The 23,082-nt window shown below is 41.9% G+C and overlaps 1 protein-coding gene across 1 annotated transcript in view; it reads right to left on the bottom strand.

The window, feature by feature from the left end:
* Window positions 1-4,669: 4,669 nt before the first annotated feature.
* The window catches only part of CENPF (centromere protein F, 350/400kDa), a 62,046-nt gene continuing 43,633 nt past the window's right edge, over window positions 4,670-23,082 (bottom strand). Inside the window, exons 15-20 of the mRNA XM_010853061.1 lie at window positions 20,149-20,325; window positions 19,671-19,832; window positions 17,286-17,448; window positions 12,577-13,053; window positions 9,963-10,141; window positions 4,670-5,645 (exon numbers count right to left, since the gene is read on the bottom strand). Coding sequence (XP_010851363.1) covers window positions 5,442-5,645; window positions 9,963-10,141; window positions 12,577-13,053; window positions 17,286-17,448; window positions 19,671-19,832; window positions 20,149-20,325 — 1,362 coding nt within the window. The 3' untranslated portion in view covers window positions 4,670-5,441. The remainder of the gene's footprint in view (window positions 5,646-9,962; window positions 10,142-12,576; window positions 13,054-17,285; window positions 17,449-19,670; window positions 19,833-20,148; window positions 20,326-23,082) is intronic.

Raw genomic sequence — 23,082 nt, 5'->3', positions numbered from 1 at the left:
TCTTCGCATCAGGTAGCCAAAGTATTGGAGCTTCAGCATCAGTCCTTCCAATGAATAGTCAGGACTGATTTCCTTTAGGATTGACTGGTTTGATCTCCTGGCAGTCCAGGGGACTCTCAAGAGTCTTCTCCAACACCACAGTTCAAAAGTTCCTCAGCACTCAGCCTTCTTTATGGTCTAGCTCTCACATCCATACATGATTATTACTGGGAAAACCATAGCTTTGACTAGATGGACCTTGTTGGCAAGGTCTCTTTTATCTCTCTTTAATGTGCTGTCTAGGTTTGTCATAGCTTTTCTTCCAAGGAGCAAGCATCTTTTAATTTCATGGCTGAAGTCACCATCTACAGTGATTTTGAAGCCCAAGAAAGTAAAGTCTGTCACTGTTTCCATTGTTTCCCCATCTATTTGCCATGAAGTTATGGGACCAGATGCTGTGATCTTCATTTTTTGAATGTTGAGTTTTAAGCTAACTTTTTCACTCTCGTCTTTCTCCTTCATCGAGAGGCTCTTTAGTTCTTCTTCTCTTTCTGTTGTAAGGGTAGTGGTGTCTGCATATCCAAGGTTATTGGGTATTTCTTCCGGCAATCTTGATTCCAGCTTGTGCTTCATCCAGCCCGGCATTCCCCTGATGTACTGTGTGTATAGGTTAAATAAGCAGGGTGACAATATACAGCCTTGATGTACTCCTTTCCCAGTTTGGAATCAGTCCATTGTTCCATGTCCAGTCCTAACTGTTGCTTCTTGACCTGCACACAGATTTCTCAGGAGGCAGGTAAGGTGGTCTGGTATTTCCCATCTCTTTAAGAATTTTTCAGTTTGTTGTGATCCACACAGTCAAAGGCTTTGGTGTAGTCAATGAAGCAGATGTTTTTCTGGAATTTTCAGGCTTTATTACTATCCCCAATTTTACCAGAGGAAACTCGGGCACAGTGAAGGTCAAACTTGGCCCAAGGTCACATAGGGAGCCCAGGCATTCTGACACTTGACTTTTAATGTCTACATTATATTAAACATGCATTTTAAACAGTGCTTATGCATTGAGTTGGGGCTTCCCAGCTGGCGCTAGAGGTAAAGAACCTGCCTGCTAATGCAGGAGAGGTAAGAGATGTGGATTCCCTCCCTGGGACAGGAAGATCCGCTGGAGGAGGGCATGGCAGCTCACTGTAGTATTCTTGCCTGGAGAGCCCCCTTGGACAAGAGGAGACTGGCGGGCTACAGTCCACTGTGTCTCAAAGAGTCCGACACGACTGAGGTGACTTAGCACGCACACATGCGTGCATTGTGTTAGTAGTTGTAAGTTTTACAAGTTGAAATTTATAGCTAGTCTCATTTTAAGGTTTTGAAAATTTAACAGAAGGTAACACAAGTCAGATGCCATCATCTTAGACTAAAGGACAGACATCTGCATGGCACAAAATGGAAAAGCTACTTCTATCACAGGAATATCTGTGCTATCAGAATTATTCTGGAATAGCCTGCTCCCAGAGAGGCACAGTATAAACAAGAGAGTGGCCTCTCGGCTCACGAAACCAAGTTTGAAATACTTCAACTCTCTGAGCCCCTCTCATCTTTTATCCGAGGAGGATAATCCCCATTTTGCAAGCTTGTTGTGAGATCCATTGTTATTATTCTTAACAAGCTCTCTCCAGACTGAGTCAGAAGCTCTGTGTCTCTTATTTAATCTTAGTCTATGAAATGGAGACCCTAATGCCTACCTCGGGAAGGTATAAGGTCTGAGCAAACATGTGAAAACTCTTTGTGAAATGAATACAACTTTCCACACAGTGTTTTAAGTAGCTGAGCCATAGCTCAGGTGAATAGTGCCCTTAGATACCAGCTCTACCCGGATGTAGGATGCTAGTTTCAGGTCCTCAGGCTTTTCTCATTAGAACGACCTGGTTCTTCTGAAGCTCCCCAAGTTCTATCCCCTCAGTGTTCCCTCTGGTCAGTAAAGCCCATTTCTCTAAAGGGAAGGCAGCTTATGTGAATAGAAGTAGGAGAAAAAACAGCTCAACTATCCTCAATCGTCAATTAATTTGCAGCTACCGATTCCAATGTCCTGCTGAAGAAACACTTGTATCCACTTTGTCAACTACAAAAGGGAAATAAAATACATGCCAATGATTAGTTCAACTCCTGATTGTGGTATAATAAACCTCTGACTTAAAAAAGGACTTCCCTGGTGGCTCAGTGAAGAGTCTGCCTGCCAAAGCAAGAGACACAGGTTTGATTCCTGATCCAGAAGATTTCACATGCTGCAGAGCAGCTAAGCCCGTGCACCGTAACTACTGAGTCTATGCTCTAGAGCCCGGGAGCCACCACTACTGAGCCCACATGCCCTAGAGCCCGTGCTCCACGACAGAAGTCACAGCAGAGAGAAGCCTGCGCACAGAGTGGCCCCTCTCGCCACAACTAGAGAAAAGCCCACACAGCAACAAAGACCCAGCATAGCCTAAATAAATACTAAATCCTTGTTTAAAAAAAAATTGGTCATAGTTTATTCCCACTTAAATTATTTTCATGACATCTTGCCCTAGACTGAATGGCTTTGGGAAAGCTAACTTGGAAATTCTAAGACCAATGTTCTGAGCCATCCTAAGAGTAGTAGAAGTCTTTTCAACCAAAAACAGTTAGCAAGGGAAACGGATCACCCCTTCTAGAGTTAGGAGCCCCTGGGAAGAAGTATACTGACTACTTTCCAGGTTCAAACAAATCTAAATTTGATAGTTCAAACAAAAGACATAGATTGGAATCGAATGAGAAAAATCACAAATCTTGGAGAAAATTAATATGTATACAGAGTTGAGGGGTTTCTCTTAGAAACCTGGGCTACAACTCCAACGCTGGTTTTTATTCCTATTTATTGAAGGTGCAGTCCCTTTGGACTCCTGATAACTCTCAATAATACAAAGGGCCATCTCAGTTCCTACAGAATATTCAAGATGAAAATAATCATCTCAATCGAGCCTGTCATTGTACAAATGAAATCAAATACCTAGATCTCTGGACCTGGTCTATTTTCCTCTATGATTTGTCAACCAGATCTTATTTGAGACTCAACTGGCTTATCAGGTACTTCAGGGTTAGGAGTAGTATATAAAGTTTTCATGCTCTATGCAATGAGATGGGAATGGCAACTCACGCCAGTATTCTTGCCTGCAAATCACATGGATAGAGGATTATGGCAGGCTACAGTCCACGGGGTCACACAGAGTCAGATACAACAACTAAACCACCACCTATATGCAACTCAGCTCATAGTGTAACAAGTACTGTTAGCTTAAGGAAAAAAATATTTAATGTCTTGACTGTCTATTTACAAGACTGAACAATTCTCTACAATTATATAAATGGAAGACATGCTGAGTATTACCTGTAACAAGGTCCACCTGGGAAAAGATCAAGATGCTTTCATACAATGGAATATTACTCAGCCATAAAAAGGAGCAAAATTGGGTCATTTGTAGAGACATGGATGGACGGAAATAGTGTCATACAAAATGAAGTAAGTGAGAAAAATAAGTACCGTATATTAACACATATATGTGGAATAGAGAAAAATGGTATAGATGATCTTATTTGCAAAGTCAAAATAGAAACACAAACATAGAGAATATACAGATACCAAGTGGGAAGGTGGGCGGGGTGGCAGGAACTGGGAGACTGGGACTGACATATGCACACTATTGATACCGTGGATAAAACAGGTAACTAATGAAAACATGCTGTCTAGCTCAGGGAACTCTTACTCAGTGCTCTGCGGTGATCCAAATGGAAAGGAAATTCAAAAAGGAGGGATTATGTGTATATACATAGCTGATTCATTTTACTGTACAGAAGAATAGTACATTGTAAAGCAAATATACTCCAGTAAAAAATTAATAGAAAAGAAAAAAAAAAGGATGCTTTCAAGGACCCAGGGAACCACCCAGCCAGACCTACTGAGTGGAATCTTCCAATAACTGCAGGCAGCCAATGAAGTTGATGGCCTGGTATTAGTAATATCTCCTCTGGGTCATGCCCTTGAGCACATGGCAGCCTTGGGATGACTTATGATAAGGATATTGCACCAGACCACACCCCCGAGCAACTGAAGAAACAGGAGGAAAGACAGGATATCACTTTCAGTAGATGAATACTAAGCAGCTTCATATTACTGAAGCATTACCCAGCAATACAGGCCACCTAGCTAAGGACAATTTTAAAATATAAATGTTAGTATTTGTCAAAGTGTATACATAAATCTGAACTGAAAGTCAACAGCAAATTATCTTTTACAAGTTCATGTCCTGGAAAACTGCTTTACCCTGATTTGAGGACACAAGCACTTGTTTCAGAGTTTTTGGAATTGATATGGCTCAGAATGCCTGCATATTTACAAAACTCTGTCATCCATAAATGAGCTGGAAAATACCACATACTTGTAGCCTTGTTGATGAGAGTTAATGAGAACACACAACGTGCTAGGCACTGGCTGGACGTGTTATATGCCTACATAATCTTCATGACCCACATTCCAAACCGTGTCTTTTTAATATAACTGAATGTGTTTTCTAAATGTAGTAGTATTATTTGTTAGAACATTTTTACTTTTATCAAAGGCTGCTGAAGTTAGCAAGAAATGGTACCAAAGTTCATAATATATTTATATTTAGAAATCATTTGTACGTAAAACAAAGGTGAATTGAATTTTTTATTAGAAAAAATGCCATATTTTATAGACCACCATTTATGAGAATCCTACCAAAACACTACAACAAACTGGCCTTGAAGAGAAACAGCACAATGACAGAAAGCTCAAAACACTACACCTCTGAGGAGCCTGCAGCCAGGCTAATTGAAAATCGACACACAACGCCCACCACACCACACATAAACATGAACAGGTTATGTAAGTGAGCCAAGATTTAGAAAACACATTGGAGAGGGGAACACACCCACACACGTATCTGTGTGCATGTTTTCCTTAAAAACATGTAACAGGGTTTCCTTCATTTTACTCAACTCCAAGAAACTCTTGATCTAAAATTATTCCATGTCTAACATTATACAAAAGAAATATCATAAAGCAAAAGTTTACATTTTCCTGGGAGCTGTCCCTTGCAAGAAAATGTTACTTGCATTTTTTAGTGTAGAATCCACATAAAAACAGGAGTTGTAATACAGTGCTTGCCATTTAAGTGTAACATTGCCAAAATGCTTTATACAGGACTATTTTACATTACAGAAGAGGAATATCAATGTAGAGGTAATCAGTGCTTCCAAACTTTTCTAATTCTTCTACAGGGGAGATCTAAATAGTCAATATATTTCTATTTAAAAGGAGTTTTCTTCCCTCTGGTACGGTGCTTGCTGATGAATAAAGACAAGCGCACAGTCACACTGCTTTCTGTTCAACAACTGCCACCTTCCAGGAGTCCTGACACACACGGGGTCTTCTACTGGACCCTACAGTTCTCACTGCCCTTGGACTCCAGGCTGGATTCTGGGCTGGGGGCGTGGCGGCCTCGCTTGGCTCTCAGGCCCTCCCTGGGGCTGCCCGCTGGACTTCTCTCGGGAAGATTACTGATGGAGAGAGATCTGCCAATGGGATCTCGGAAGGCAGTGCCTGAATCCACTGGGCTCTGTTGAGAAACCTTGACCTGCAACACAAGTTTGACAGTTAGAGGTCTAAAATCACATTCACATTTCTACAACATGAAAAATCAAGTCCTTATTTAGGTCATTACATTTGAAGTTCAATTCTTCCTCTAGGAGTTTGTACACAGTTTGACTATTTCTTCAGGACCTAAAAACAGGACCCCACCTAAACAGAGAAGCTAGAGAAAAGGGTCAGACATCACCTCTGATGAGCCACCTTGCAAAGCTTTCCTTGACATCTCTAATGACCAGACACTCGTTCCCAAGGCCACTGTGACCTTCTCAGATCAGAAGGTAAACTCTCTGAGGGTAAAGACTATGTCCTCTTTACCTCTGCATCCACAGTGTCCAGAATATGTTTGACTAATGGCAAACATTCAATATTTGTGTAAGAACCCAAACCAGCTTCCATTTATCTTACTTGATCGTCTATCATTCAAATAAACGTATTCCAGTGAGTCATAACAGTTTCATAAGGTGGAAGCTTTATTTACTAGAGCCTCTTCCTCACATAATAACATTTTAATCACTCTCCTTCCATTTAAAGTCCAGAAAAACAGTAAGTTCCCTTTCCAATGTCCTGCCTTTTAAGAGAAAGGGGGATCCCACTTTTAAGAGAAAAGGGGATCTCAAAAAATGTGAGACTTTAAGAAGCAGATAAGAGGGTAATGCATTACCAGGTAATGCAACACTGGTAGGGTTGAGATTTTCTGAGGTTTCTATAGTAGTGAGAAAAAATACAGGGTCAGGAGAAAGAGCAGGACAGATGAAATACAGAACAACGTCACAACCAAAGTAAAAGGGCAAGAGTAGACGGTTCAGGTAGGAAGACCTTTAAAAGAAAAAGAGGAAGGACCCTTAACCAGGGTGATACGTGTTCAGTACCAAGGAGGCACTGAGAAGTCCTGAGAAGCACCTATGGGACAGACCACTCCCTGCCCAACTGCCTGCCCAGGACCACCTTCTGAAGCAGAAGAAGAAAAGAATGGAAATTATTTCCCCATGTATATTCTTTCCATAGGAAGTGTATGGTTTTAAAAGGCAGCTAAATACTTTTCATTACAGAAAACATAGTAAATCTGGCCAACAGATCAGATCCCTGGAAAGGTTGCCTCTACCTCAGATGACGTGCAGCACACTTAAAAGGAGGGGCCTTGAAGGATCAGGACTTAATGGAAAATTACTGTCCATGGAAATCTGAAGGAAAAAAACAAGAGTTTTACTGGCACTCTTTTCTTTCCTTTTTTTTTTTTAAAGTAGAAAGCAATATAGAAGACAGACATTTCCCTTGAACCCGTGAGCTGCAGGAGAATCAAACCTTTAGTTGCACCAGAGAATCTGCGCTAGTAAAACTCTTTCTGAAACCCAACAGAATAGCCAAAGTCCACCCTTTGGCCTCCCCTTCCAGACTCAATTTCTTGATTCTGAATTGAGGAAACTGTAGTTGGTAATCAGAGTTTTAACTTTGGATTTGATCCTCATGTTGGTTAGTTAGCCTCAGACTTATCCATAACCAGATGAGGTCAGGCTTCCCAGGTATTTAATCTGTTAAGGGCACCCATACCCTAACTGTCTTACAAACCGTGTCTGCAGCCACAGTGGGGAGATGGCGGGTATGCAAATAGCTCATTGGAAAAGAAACTCATAAGTAGGAAAAATGGTTAAGACCCCACTAAACTGCTGACAGGCCCTGTGGTGATGGCCTCACAATCATCTCGTACAGTTGGTGGACGGTCGTCTGGAGCTAACTCCCAGAGAAGCAGAGACTGATCCTCACCTATGCTGCATCTTACCCATGTTCCCCTTCAAACTTGTCAGCTGTCACTGACAGTTCTGTTAAATGATCTAGGAAATCTCTCAACACTCAGCCAGTGACTTTAGGCGAAGATTGATAATCCGAAGTTTCTAAGCAACCGCTTTAGGAAAGGATAACTTGCTATCTCTTTTTCCAAACTGAATGATGAAATATGCTCAGCAGATGAGGCAAGCATTTTATAAAGTGACTCAGAAAATGTTGAATTACATTAAAAATCAATAGGCTGGGTTTTGAAGGCTTGCATCTAATCACGAGTCCCCTATAACCTCCTTTCAAGAGGAACCACCGGCCATTCATGTGCACAAGTGCACAAAATTGCTTAGCAATTCATAACCACTGGTGCCTGCTGCAGCCTATAGCCCCTGCACACACAAGTCTGCAGGAAACCATGGTTACTGCTCTGTCCTCAGCAGATGCGACAGCAGTGTGGAAAGCAGGCCCCCTAGCGTGCAAAGCTCTCTGAGAAAATAAGTTCGAACTCCACATGAAAACTGCTTTACCATCAGTTCCTCATCAAAGAAGGGAAAGTGACCCCTGTGGGAATCTTATGAGGTGATTTCCTAACACACCTGTAAACATCTATCGTTGCAATCACTTCAGGACATTAACAGCTGCATTAATTTAGAAGGTATCTGTATTAGAAATGAGGACACAAGTAAACTGTTCACATAATCAGCAACATCAGAGAAGGGATACTGGGAAGAGCCAAGTACTTCATTTCAGGAATGAGATTGTGGTTAATAGCTTTGGTCAAGTCTGGAAGCTTCACTCTTTAAAGGCACTAGTTACCTTATGGAAAAGAAACTGTTCTTACGGTCCCTGGAGAGTTAGGACCTACTCCAGTACACTTCAGTGTTCTACGGTTCCCAACATTTAAAAGTTAACTCCAAACGTGAGTGAGTGAGTGAGTAAGAAAGAAAAATAGACAAACGTGGGTTGGAGGTGGGAGGACTGATGGGGAAGGGAAAGAAATACGCACAAAATAGCAGAATATTTCTAATTGTAAGTCATAGATGGGCCCATTTTAATGAGTGAAAGAAAATCTCAGACCCTTCTTCCTCAGCCCCCTTATAATAAATAAAATCTTTATTATAATGTAAGTTATGAACAAAACTCAACTGTAGATATAAATTCCTTAATCCTTAGAGCTCTTATATATCAGCATAACAAACATTTGCTTAAATGTTGCTTTGATGCAACTACTCACCAAAGTCTTTGTATTTGGTATCTAAAATCCTAATGAGGAACACGCCTGCCCACTTAACAAGTATTATATTATACAAATAAGGGTTACTACACCTTCAAAGTTTCGTTGGCTGGGTCAGGGTAATCTGATTGAATACTTAAACTCTAACCAATAAGCAATGGAGAAAGAACTGGCAACCCACTCCAGTACTCTTGCCTGGAAAATCCCATGGATGGAGGAGCCTGGTAGGCTACAGTCCATGGGGTCTCGAAGGGTCAGACACGACTGAGCGACTTCACTTTCACTTTTCACTTTCATGCATTGGAAAAGGACATGGCAACCTACTCCAGTATTCTTGCCTGGAGAATCCCAGGGACGGGGGAGCCTGGTGGGCTGCCGTCTATGGGGTCACACAGGGTCGGACATGACTGAAGCGACTTAGCAGCAGCAGCAGCAGCAACCAATAAGCAAAGTACAATCACAATATTAAAAACAAAAACTCTGTAAGCTATTCCAGAAACTTTCAACAAGATTCCTGTGGAGATCCCTAGTCTGAGAAACAATAGGAAAAGAGAAAGACTGGAGCTGAGAGAGAGAGGTGTTAACTCCAGGTAGGTTCAATCTTTATTGAGTCTTATTTTCTTCATCCTTTTGTAATAAGTACTTACAAGAGTTCAATAAAATAAAATAAAACTGAGTTCCCTAAAATTCATGTGCTTTGCAGACATAAATGGTAGCTGCTGGTATGGCTATGAAGCAAACACACTCTGTGCTTTAAATAACTTGACTGGGCTGTTTGCAAGGTGCAGAGAGGCCCCTAAGATTCCAACCCTTTCTCACTTCAACAATCAAAATAGAGACATCCACAAACAGAGCCCCTTTCTTTAGACATCTACTGAAATATGTGCTTTTTGTAGACAGTCAAGGAGTAACAAACACTAAGAATCACAGCCAGGGGGCAGAGGGGTGAGAGGGAGCCTGTAAACAAGCAAAGCCCACTGCCTGTGCTGCGTCCTTCCAAGGTTCTGCCCAAAACTCGCTAACACACCCTTGGAGCTCCGCTCTGACAACACCGTTTGCCATCAGACTGTGTATCAGCAGCCTGCTGGGTCAAGGATGAGATTGTGCGGCAGGATAACATGACGCCTGTCCTCGCATCTGCTTGCTACTCTCCTCACTACTGACTTATTTATACCACAGGGAGAAGGTCAGACTTCGAAGAGCTCCTGAGTCAGCCGGTGCAGTGTCAAAGCCTTGCCCAGATGCCGCTCTCATTTCCTGGATTTCACACAGTAGATACATGTTCACGGAGTTTACCTTTTGTGATCTGCTGCCACCAGCTGTTGGTTTGGAGGTCTCGGTGAGATTTTCTTTGTCGAGACTTGGCGGGGATGCTGCTAACTTCTGGGCAGCAAGGCGGGGGCTGGTCCTGGTTGCCATGGTTGTCCTCCGCAGGATGTAGGGGCTAGTCTTTCCGGTTGGGATGTCGGCAAACCCTAAGGGCACAAAACTGATTGTCAGCACTGCTGGCTACAATTCCATCAGCCTCCCCAGTGGGAGTGATATTCACGAGTGGCATTCATGAGTGAGCAAGGATAAGGGTGACTCCAAAACCACTTCCTCCTCGCCGCAGTGGATAGTTTTATTTTTATTTATAATTTTATTCATAATTACCCTGGGAGGCAGCAAACAGTAAATCCCTAACAGGTGGGGTGTTTTGTTTTTTTTTTTCTTATTAGAAACATAAGAAACAACATGGGGAAAAGGGAGGTGGGGGAGGAAATAATATTAAAGAGAAAAAAGTTCTTCCTGCTTCTACTAAGAACAAATCGGCAGGCATTCCCGTGAGACGGACTGGAGGGGAAAATAAGGCAGGTAAAATGGAAAGAGACAGGCAAAAGAAAAGGCCTGCTCTTGTGGAAAGGGGGAAAATGTGGAGTCACAACAGCTACTTGCAGTGACTACTCTCACGTAGAAAGACTGGATGGGAGGAGAGTCTGGATCTCGCTAAGAGCGATTTCCCTCCTCATCATCTCCCCCCGTAGAGGGAACTGACGCAGCTTGTGATGACCAAGAGGAGAACAGCAATCCCGAGGACACTAAAAGAAAGCATGTCACACAGGCTCAGAACAGCTTTAAAGTAACTACATTAACTACAAGAGCCTGTGTTTTTGCTTTGTTTTTAACCCCTTACCTACAAATAAAAAACAGTAATGAAAAAGAGCAAGCTAACTATTTGGAGGTTAGATTTCCTAAGGGTTAGAATTACTCAGAATAGTGCCTTCAAACCATCTACGGGAAAAAAAAAAAAACCAAAACTTTCTTCCTTTGTTTTCCCCCCAAATCACTTCCCAGAATTTTTCCTATATTAGTTTCATGTGTACAACACAGTGATTCACAAGTTGTAAAGGTTATATTCCATTTCAGTTATTATAAAATATTGGCTACATTACTGGGTCTATTCACTATGCTGAATGATATATCCTTGTAGCCTATTTATTTCAAACATAGTCATCTGTACCTCCTAATCTCCTGCACCCATCTTGCCCCTCCCCCTGTCCTCTCTCCACTGGTAACAACTGGTTTGTTTTCTATATCCCAGAATTCATTTTTAAAAATAAATAGTTATTGGAGTAGAGTTGCTTTACAAGGTTGTGTTAATTTCTACTGTACAGCAAAGTGAATCAGCTACACGTATGCATGTAGCCCCTCTCTGTGGAACTGCGCTCCCATTCAGGTCACCACAGAGCGCTCAGTAGAGCTCCCTGTGCCATACAGCGCGTGCCGCTTCATTCAGTTAGCTGTGTCAGGCTCCTGGTGACCCTTTGGACTGCAGCCCACCAGGCTCCTCTGTCCATGGGATTTCCCAGGCAAGAATATAGAGTGGGTCACCATGCCCTCCTCCAGGGGATCTTCCCGATCCAGGAGTGGAACGCTGGTCTCCTGCATTGGTAGGCGGACTCTTTATTTATCATTCATAAAGAATATTATTTATTCTGTATCACCTGGGAAGCCCATGCTATACAGTAGGTTCTCATTAGTTACCTATTTTATACACAGGATCAACAATGTCATATGTCTATATATATATATATATATACACGTCAGTACTAATCTCCTAATTCATCCTGCCTCCCCGCTTTTCCTCTTGGTGTCTCTATGTTTCTTCTCTACTTCTGTGTCTCTATTTCAGCTCTATCAATAAGACCATCTATACCAATTTTTTCAGATTCCACATATACGCATTAATATATGATATTTGTTTTTCTCTAGTTCTATGGGAAAGAAGAGGGGTGGGGAGTAATCTCTCATCTGCTGTGGAATGATACTTTTGTATAATACAATAAGAATGAGTATAATAAAAACTGATTATGTGCTTGGATATTGAAAACAGCAAAATAGCAAATGGCTATGAAAATTTAAAACTCTAACTCATGATTCCTATACATTGTTTTGGTCATGGGCCAGTAGCAAACGTTCCTAGACTGGCCCCAGTCTCTGGGCTACACATTGAAGAACACTGGGTTAAAAAAACAACAACGTGGTAAGCAGCTCCAGCCAGGAGCCAGCATCATGGGGCCCGTCCTTCAGCTCCCCTACTACCTGGGTCACACAACACTAAAGGTGGGAAACTTGAAGGGTTATCTTCAATTTGGGGATTTTCAGCACAGAAATATCAAATTCCAAACAGTTTTCTGACAGTCATTTTTCAAATCTCCTAGTATTTTTTGTACTGTGACATAAGTAATTAGATCTGTCATTCTCTCACGACAGAAAAGAAAGCATATACCTTACCAAGTTAACAGTGGACTACTGCTTCTGAAGATTAAATAGGACCATGGCATAATAACCCCAAAATACAAATGCTTCTTTTTTTTTGTATGTGAATTTTTTTTAAAAGAACACAAATACTTTTAAAATTATGTCATACCTTTCTTTACAACTTCTGGAAGCCCCTCTGGCTCAAATTCAGCATCTTCTGCATCCTCTGCAAGGTGAGTACCACTTCTGATGGCTTTCCTGCTTTTTTTAGAAAATGTCTCTGGTGTAGAAGGCGTGGTTTCTCCGCCATCCTCCCGAATCCCACTGGACCTTTGCCTTTTGCCTGAAGATTTATTTTGGCCGGATGGTAACTTCTTCTCAGTGGCAGAAGGGACTGGGGATGGTCCTGGAGCAAGCGAATTCACCAAAGGAGAGCTCCGAAGATTCAGTTTAGATTGTTGTGAACTCAGACGAGCAACTTGTGTTTCTAACATCTCCTTGGCTTTCTCTAACTTCTCATGGCTTATGAGCAGGGAACAGTATTTATCCAGGTATTCGTCTGCCTCCTTGGTTTTTTCTTCAAGGGTTTCTTTCAGTTCTTTCATTTCAGTTATTAATTCGTCGACATTAGCATCCACGACGGTATCTGTCAAAAGTAAAATGACAAATCATTTGTAACGTGACACTTCTCTAGTTAACATTGGGCATCATCAAGCAGATAACCTTAGACTTGCTCTTGATTTTTTTTATTTTGGAAATGGGGGAAAATGTAGCTACAGATGGTTCTTATATTTCAAACAGCTCTTGTTTGGTAGGGATTGTATCAAGATACATATTCTCGTGAGTTACATACTTATTGTTGTTTACTGGCTAAGTCATGCCCAATTCTTTTGAGACCCCACAGACTATATACCCCACCAGGCTACTCTGTCCATGGGATTTCCTAGGCAAGAATACTGGAGTGGGTTGACATTTCCTTCTCCAGGGATTGAACCCGCATCTCCTCCTCGGCAGGCAGATTCTTTACCACTTTGTAGGCAGAGTCTTCAGCCAACAGGGGAGCCCACGTACTTACTGGGATAGTTTAAATATAACCCATCAATATCTCAAACTCGGATTTCAGCCAATGCATCAAACCACCTTGTAGTTATCATACTACATAAAATGAATGAATTTATTGCACCCTCTATATTCCTCTGTCCATCCTTTCTATTTTAAGTGAATGAATGAACAGTAAAAGTCGACAGAGAATATAAAGTCACGGTTGTAAAGGCTTTGGGAGACAGTTCAGTTGTTCAGTCATGTCCTACTATTTGCGACCCCATGGACTGCAACACGCCAGGCCTCCCTGTCCATCACTAACTCCCAGAGTTTACTCAGACTCATATCCCTTGAGTCTGTGATGCTATCCAACCATCTCATCCTCTGTCATCCCCTTCTCCTCCTGCCCTCAATCTTTCCCAGCATCAGGGTCTTTTCTAATGAGTCAGCCCTTCGCATCAGGTGGCCAAAGTACTGGCGTTTCAGCTTCAGCATCAGTCCTTCCAATGAATATTCAGGACTGATTTCCTTTAGGTTGGATCTCTTTGCAGTCCAAGGGACTCTCAAGAGTCTTCTGCAACACCACAGTTTACAAGCATCAATTCTTCAGCACTCAGCTTTCTTTATAGTCCAACTCTCACATCCATACATGACCACTGGAAAAAGCATAGCCTTGACTACATAGACCTTTGTTGGCAAAGTGATGTCTCTGCTTTTTAATATGCTGTCTAGGTTGGTCATAACTTTCCTTCCAAGGAGTGTCTTTTAATTTCATGGCTGGAGTCACCATCTGCAGTGATTTTTAGCCCCAAAATTAAAGTCTGTCACTGTTTCCACTGTTTCCCCATCTATTCGCCATGAAGTGATGAGACCAGATGCCATGATCTTAGTTTTCTGAATGTTTAGTTTTCAGCCAACTTTTTCACTCTTGTCTTTCACTTTCATCAAGAGGCTCTTTAGTTCTTCTTCACTTTCTGCCATAAGGGTAGTATCATCTGCATACCTGAGGTTACTGATATTTCTCCCTTGATTCCAGCTTGTGCTTCATCCAGTCCAGCATTTCTCATGATGTACTCTGCATATAAGTTAAATAAGCAGGTTGACAATATATAGCCTTGACGTACTCCTTTCCTGATCCCTTACGATTATACAAAGGAAGTGACAAATAGATTCAAGGGATTAGATCTGATAGACAGAGTGGCTGAAGAACTATGGATAGAGGTTCATGACATTGTACAGGAGGCAATGATCAAGACCATTTCCAAGAAAAAGAAATGCAAAAAGGCATAATGGTTGTCTGAGGAGGCCTTACAAATAGCTGTGAAAAGAAGAGAAGCGAAAGGCAAAGGAGAAAAGGAATGAGATACCCATTTGAATGCAGAGTTCCAAAGAATAGCAAGGAGAGATAAGAAAGCCTTCCTCAGCCATCAATGCAAAGAAACAGAGGAAAACAACAGAATGGGAAAGACTAGAGATATCTTCAAGAAAATCAGAGATACTAAGGGAACAATTCCTGCAAAGATGGGCACAATAAAGGACAGAAATGGTATGGACCTAACAAAAGCAGAAGATATTAAGAAGAGTTGGCAAGAATACACAGAACTGTACAAAAATGATCTTCATGACGCAGATAAGCACAATGGTGGGATCACTCACCTAGAGCCAGACATCCTAGAATGCAAAGTCAAGTGGGCCTTAGGAAGCATCACTACAAACAAAGCTGGTAGAGGTGATGGAATTCCAGTTGAGCTATTTCAAATCCTAAAAGATGATGCTGTGAAAATGCTCCACTCAATATGCAAGCAAATCTGGAAAACTCGGCAGTGACCACAGGACTTGAAAAGGTCAGTTTTTATTCCAATCCAAAAGAAAGGCAATGCCAAAGAATGCTCAAACTACTGCACAATTGCACTCATCTCACAGGCTAGTAAAGTAATGCTAAAAATTCTCCAAGCCAAGCTTCAACAGTACATGAACTGAGAACTTCCAGATGTTCAAGCTGGTTTTAGAAAAGGCAGAGGAACCAGAGATCAAATTGCCAACATCTACTGGATCATCGAAAAAGCAAGAGAGTTCCAGAAAAACATCTATTTCTGCTTTATTGAATATGCCAAAGCCCTGTGTGGATCACAACAAATTGTGGACAATTCTTCAAGAGATGGGAGTATCAGACCACCTGACCCGCCTCCTGAAAAATCTGTATGCAGGTCAGGAAGCAAGTTAGAACTGGACATGGACCAACAGACTGGTTCCAAATCAGGAAAGGAGTATGTCAAGGCTGTATACTGGGATACAGGCAGGGGCCAATGAAAAGACTGTAGAATCCAGTATATATGAAGAACTCTTACAATAATAAAAAGAAAACAAACAAAAAAAAAATGGACAAGAGTGCTTGAACTGGTATTTCTTCAACAAAAACACAGAAATTCCCCACAAGCACATAAAACACCCACTTAGAATGGCTACTTAAAAAGAAGTCATGATAACGTAAATGCTAACCAACTAAAAAGTAACGTACTACACAGGAATGACAACAGAAAAGGTTCTTGTAAAGTAACTACATCTTCCTTTCATATGAGAAAGTAAACTGACATTATAAAAATGCTTTATCCAGAAATACCAATTTAGTCATATAGCTTAGCACATCAAAGTGGCCAAACAAGCAAAATTACCTCTACCTGGCAAAGTTGGGAAACAGGACAGGGGTTTAAGGGCTTCCTTAGTGTCTCAGACAGTAAAGAATCAATCTGGAATGTGGGAGATCCAGGTTCGATCCCTAGGTCAGGAGGATCTCCTGGAGAAGGGAACAGCAACCCACTCCAGTATTCATGGCTGAGAAATCCCATGGACAGAGGACTTGCCTAGCAGGCTACACAGTCCATGGTGTCACAAGACAGTCAGACATGAGTAAGCGACTTTCACTTTTTTCACTTTAAGGGCATATTAATTTTTTTTTGAAAGCATGTGCATGTTTTACACCATGATAATTTTTAATAAAAATAAAATCTGTGTAAAAAAAAAAAAAGACAAGTCCAAAGAAGTGCTGAAAACTGCGTGCAGGCAATGGAGGATCTAACGGACAAGGGTTTGAAGGACACTACATGGGAAGATGTCTCAGTCACTTGCAGCTACCTGGTTGGTGTTGATTCCATCCTTGAAGCCCCAGTCTGTTCTGCCTACTCTTCTCAGCAGGGAACACTGTGGACCCCTCCCCCCTGCCAAACTATGTACGGTCCAGAAGAGCCATGCGTACTATATTTGCCGTCATCTATCCATACAGAAAAAGCATTCCACTCTAGGGGTGTATGTAGAGAAAAGTGACAAAAAGCATTGTCACTTTGTTTCATTGTATCTACACACCCAAAAATGTAGTCCCCAACCTTCCTATTTAGTAGGGCCACGGATACCAGAATCATCTGTTGGTAAATTACCAGTGCCAGCTCAGAGGCCAATCTTCCTTTGATGTAGGAACTATGTAATGGACATCCACATGAATAACTCTTCTTGGAAAGGCTCATTAGCAAACAGGGCTGCCAGGTTTTTGCACATTTGATAGAACAGAAGGTGCAGTCATTCTATTTTTAAAATGCAGGCTTCATTCTGAATCCCGTTAATGACCCCAGCCCGAGCACAAAATTCAGAAATTGGAAAACGGTCCACCGCTCAATCTCGACGTGCTGCCACAGAACAGATCACCGTCCACGCTTCCGGGGCAGACACACCAGTGTGTGACATCACTAGTCGGCGCCAGTGAGGGCGCCGATGTGTCGATGTGTATGTGACGTCACTAGTCGGCGCCAGTGAGGGCTTATCGATGTGCGCCGGGCTAGCACCCACCTGCTCTCTGTTTCTCCTGTGCAGCTTCAAGATGAGATAGTTCTTTCTGCAACATCACCTTTTCCTCTTCCAGCTGTTTACAGGATTTCACCAACAACTTTATTTTACTCTGGGCACGATCGTTTTCCTTCTTCAACTTATCTGCATGTTTTAGATTTTCCATCTACAAAACAAAAGCAATTCCACTTAAAAACCTTGAATTGCTTTTCGTGAGCATATGGAAAAATAACAATGAGATATAATTAAGAATCATATGCTGTAAGTTTAAGAACAAGACAAAACATCTAAAGATGCATAAAACAATTCCTCGTCTCTGTTCAGTGTCCTAAGTCCCCCCAGTAAACACTGTCTTTGTCACTCCCTTTCTTAACATAATGTCCTACTAAGTAAGTAGCCCGGTGTATCTGTGTTTATCCAATGGGAGGCACACCCGGGAGGTAGGGGCGCGGGTCCATGGACATATTCTTGGTGGGCAGAACACTCCGGATGAGAGGATTGTGTCCCATTTGCCATTCTGTGCTGTTGCAGTTTCAATGCCTCAGATGACATTTGCCGAGTCACACCAGATGAAGGCCAGAGATGTGGCTCACAACGCTAATTTAAAGCCAAATGATATTATGGTTTATAACATAAATTTAAATGTTGAAGTAACTCAAACAAAAAGTGAACAGAATGGTGGGAGAATTATGTCATCAAGCACTTCTTAGTAGTACATGTTCATAGTTCCTTAAGCACAATTGCAAAATCAAAAAAACAAGTTCTGAAAATGATTTATAGGCAAAACTTGACCTGAACAGATATAAAGGAATTTATAGTCTTTATTTATCCCACCTTGTGAAAATATTCATACATTTTGCTATAAAACTATGAATTTGATTATGAAGTATCACCCCAGACTCTGATAAGATATTATGTGATATGTGGCATATGCACTGCATTATCTAATATCTAAGAAATACAGAATTCTAAAATAATATAGCTCTAGAGTTTCTGATAAGAGATCATAAACATACAAAGGCAGACCAAACTATCAAAAAAAAGAAAGAAGAAGCTTAGCAGCACATTGATGTTACAAGTAGATTTCCCTCTTTGTACATTTCACCTTGAAATAATTTCACCAGCAATGTTGCAATAAATCTGCACTTTCAGAATTTTCTATTTCTGATTCCAAACATAAATGGATTAGAGACAGATTTAATTCAATTTCAACAATGCTTATCAACTTCAATAAAATTATGAGATTTGAATAGACTCAACTAACAATGTACCATTTTGTACATATATAAATAGACATACCCCACAGTACAACTGTCAAAGATTTTAAAAAAGGAGAAAGTAAGTAAATTAAAAAGTAGACCTGAAGCAATTTCTTTCTGTTATTAAACCTAATATCTCTCATTTTGTAGCAACAGGACATTATTGATCATTAATGTTATTTTAAACTTAGTTTGTATTTCCTTGGTATATTTCCTTCACCATGATAATTGTATAAGACTATAAACATAAGAAATCTATACCTAGTTATCTAACTTTTCTGAAAGATATTTACTTTCCAGGTTCATATTTTACATTCTGGATGGCATTTGTTTTATGCAAAGTATTTGTGGGAATGAAATCAGCCTCCTTCTCTAGGAAGAACTACTATAGGACTTCCTATACTCTAACAGTGGAACTTTCCAGGTGGTACGGTGGTGAAGAATCCGCCCTGCCAATGCAGGAGACGCAAGAAACATGGGTTGGATCCCTAGGTAGGGAAGATCCCCTGGAGTAGGAAACGGCAACCCATTCCAGTATTCTTGCCCAGAAAATTCCATGGACAGAGGAGCCCAGTGGGCTACAGTCCACGGCGTCGAAAAGAGTTGGACATGACTGAGCAACTGAGCCCACACACATAGTCTAACAATACTGAGATTGGGGTTCACTTTTTTTCCCAAAGAAAAAAGTTCGATGGTCCCTGCATCGAGAGGAAGAGGAGAACGTACACATGTGTATGGCTGGCCGAGCGCTTGGCCCACCTTGAGCCCCAAAGTCATGGGAAAGGTTTGGTGATAGTAGTGAACCTGAAGACCAATCATTAAGACTTTCACCAAATCATTATCTATGTCTGGAGGAGCTTGCTGTCCTCTGTTATAGGCTTGATCTTCATATCCACTTCCGGAAGTCTCTGACATCCTCTACTTTGACAGGATGCACTGAGTGATGAATAAAGTCTGCTCAAGCTATGGAACTGCATGCTGTCCTCTCATTTGTAGAAACAACTCAGCAGACAACTGATGAATGATTTTATTTATCACTACAAAAACTTTTTCATGAAAATTAAAATCTAAAACCACTGTTACATGTATAAGCCATTCTAAGTTATGAAGTAATGATAAGTGTACTTACCTTGGTTTTCTTCAATTCTTCTAAAATCTCAGTGGTCGCTTTCAAAGAATTATTGAGTTCTTCTTTACTGGACTTTAAGAGGTCTATCTCCACCTTCTGTGAGCTGAGACATTCCTCCTTAGAAGTCAGTTTCTCTCGGTATGTCTGGATTTCCATTTCATGCTAGGGCAAAAAAAAATGTTACTTTAGCCAGGAGGCTCAAGTAAAAACATCATAAGGGAAACAAACAGAAAAGAAAACTGCTATTCCAAAGACCATGGTTTTTGGAACTCTCTCCAAGATGGAAATGTAACAAGGCATAAAATAAGACACGTGCAAATAACTGAGGGAAAGAAAGGGAAGTTAATAGAATGAGACCATTCACAAAATTGTGAAGCATAACTATAATACACAACACTGGCTTCCTTGCAAAAAGTGCCTCATCACCACCACCGACACACTCTTCAGCCTGCCCAGTCACCAGACCACGCATTTTTACCTGTTTGTTTGTGTCCAGAAGCAAAGCCTGATGTTTGTTTTCAGCTTCCTGAAGCCGTAGCTGATATTCAGCTATTTCTCCTCTCATTTTCCCTTGTTCTTCCATACGGTCTTTGTGTACACAATCCAAACTCTTCTTCAATTCACTATTTTCTAGCATGAGCTCCTTCAGTTGACCCTAATGAGAAAAACAATAAAATTATGGGAAGATAATTAAGAACCTGGACATATATATTTAGGAACACTGAGTATGGAAGGGAAAAAAATCATTTATAGGCAAGACAAAATCTACATAGAATTAGTGCTATAATCCTTAGCAATGTACAGTTGATGTTCTATAGCCACAGATTAAACATCTACAAATTTAACCAACTACAAAACAAAAATATTCCACCTCCCCTCCCCCAAAATTCCAGACAGTTCCAAAAAGTCAAACTTGAATTTTCTGTGTACCAGGAATTTTCCACACAGCATTTACATTGTATTTACATATTCTAGTGAGTTACTTATTGCTGTTGTTTAGTCGCTCAGTCCTGTACAATTCTTTTCAACCCGATGGACTGGGGCCCACTGTCCCTCTGTCCATGAGGACTCTCCAGGCAAGAATACTGGAGTGGGTTGCTCTGGAAGATCCAGAGGATCTTCCCAACCCAGGTATTGAACCCAGGTCTCCCACACTGCAGGTGGATTCTTTACTGTCTGAGCCACCAGGGAAGTCCAAGAATACTGAAGTGGGTAGCCTATCTCTTCTCCAGGGGATCTTCCTAAACTGGGATCTCCTGCATTGCAGGCAGAGTACTTACAGCTATTTACATAGTATTAGGTATTTTAAGTAATCCAGTATGGGCTTCCAGGTGGCTCAGTGGTAAAGAATCCACCTGCCAATGCAGGCACAGAAGACCTGGGTTCGATCCCTGGGTTGGGAAGATCCCCTGAAAGAGGAAATGGCAACCCACTGCAGTATTCTTGTCTGGAATATCCCAAGGACAGAGAAGCCTGGCAGGCTACTGTCCATGGAGTTGCAGAGTCGGACATGACTTAGCAACTGAGCACATGCAGACTTAAAGTATACAGGAGGATGTGTATAGGTTATATGCAAACACTATGCCATTTTATATGAGGGACTTGAACATCTATGAATTTTGTAAACTGGAGGGGCCTAGAACCCATCTCCTGTGGATACTGAGGGATGACTTAATTCACTTTAAATGGCGACTTCACCTCCAGGGGCAATTTCCTTTGTTCCAACCCCAGGTCACCTCCACAAGGAGCACAGGATCTCTGAAACCTCAATTTCACAACTAAGACACCCTGGACCAAACCTTCCTTGGCTCCCTTGGCTTCTCACTTTTTTAAGTACTTCTATTATGGTAATTTCTTGACCTCATCAACAGCACCACCAACACCTTTACACTCAAGCCCCCTTCCTTGGCCAGCTTACGTGCATCTTCTGTCACTTGAAGAATTTCCTTCCACATGCTCCCCACTCCTCTGCCCCTCTCCCCCTTCATGGTGCAGGACTAGCAAAACTGCAGCCCTAGAGGCATCTGGCTTCTCTGTGCGTGATCCCAAATAGCTGTTCCTACACGTGTTTATATACATGCTGTGTTCACTTTCTCATCAACCACTCCTCAACCCGCTCCAACCTTTTATCCCAGCTCCTCCTGAAACAGCATCATCAAGCTCCATGTTACAAACCCCATTCTTTAGCCCTCATCTCTTTCAACCTCTGAGCAGAATCTGATGCTGCTGACCACTCCTTCAGTCCCAAGACAGCCTCCACTCATGCCTTCAGGAACAGGACACTCTCCTGGTTTGCCTCCTCCTGTCTTCTCAGTTCCTTTGCTGCCTCTTCCTCCTGTCTCACCCCACTTGCTGGGGGGTCACCTGGGCTGGGCCCTGAGCCGCCTCTTCACCTTCTCTTCTCCATCTGTATTTTCTACCATCCTCATAATTTTTAAACACTACCTATACTGTGAACTAGCCAAATTCATGTATCTTTCCTAAATCTTCCCTTCAATCACCAGCCCCCTGTGTTTTGTGTCACTTTAGATTGTACTCTAGTTCTTTACCATCTTTTCCTACTGCTCCAACCTTCTTGCATATTATTTTCCATCTGACTTCAGCCACAATGGTTTCCTTTCAATTGTGAAAATGTCCATAGGTGTTCATAATTTCAGAGTTTTGTTGCCTGCCACCCCCCCGCCCCCCCGCCGCCTTTTTTGGCTGCTCCACGTCTTCTCAGCACACAGGATCTTCAACCTTCATCACAGCACGCGGGATCTTTAGTTGAGGCATGTGAACTCTCAGTCGCGGCACATGGGACCTAATTCCCTGACCAGGGATTGCACCCAGGCCCCCTGCATTGGGAGCACAGAGTCTTCGTCACTGGACCACCAGGGAAGTCCCTAATTTCAGAGATTTTGTCACACCGCTCTATAGACTTAGAAGGCTCCCTCCTTGGTCGTGTTCTTCACATGGTGCCTTCTTGCCTTGCAGTGGCATTCTCAGACAACCTTGTCTAAGTTAGGTTGTTCCCTACTCCTATACCCAACTTCCCAAACATTCTGCAGAAAGGATCTTGTTTCCTTTATCACACTTAACAGTCGTTTTTTTTTTTAATAATAATTTATTTGGCAACACTGGGTCTCCACTGCTGCACACGGGCTTTCTCCAGTTGCAGCAAGGGGGGGACTGCTCTCTAGTTCTGGTGCCCGGACTTCGCACTGCAGCGTATCTCCTACTGCAGAGCACAGGCTCGGTAGTTGGGCCCGGACTTCGCACTGCAACGTATCTCCTACTGCAGAGCACAGGCTCGGTAGTTGGGCCCGGACTTCGCACTGCAGCGTATCTCCTACTGCAGAGCACAGGCTCAGTAGTTGGGCACATGGGCTTAGCTGCCTCAGGGTCTGTGGAATCTCGCCAGACCAGGAAT

The sequence above is a fragment of the Bison bison genome, unplaced genomic scaffold (genome assembly GCF_000754665.1).
Source record: "Bison bison bison isolate TAMUID 2011002044 unplaced genomic scaffold, Bison_UMD1.0 scf7180017864322, whole genome shotgun sequence".
Classification (NCBI taxonomy): Eukaryota; Metazoa; Chordata; class Mammalia; order Artiodactyla; family Bovidae; genus Bison; species Bison bison.
This window is presented reverse-complemented; position numbering and strand designations above follow the sequence as displayed.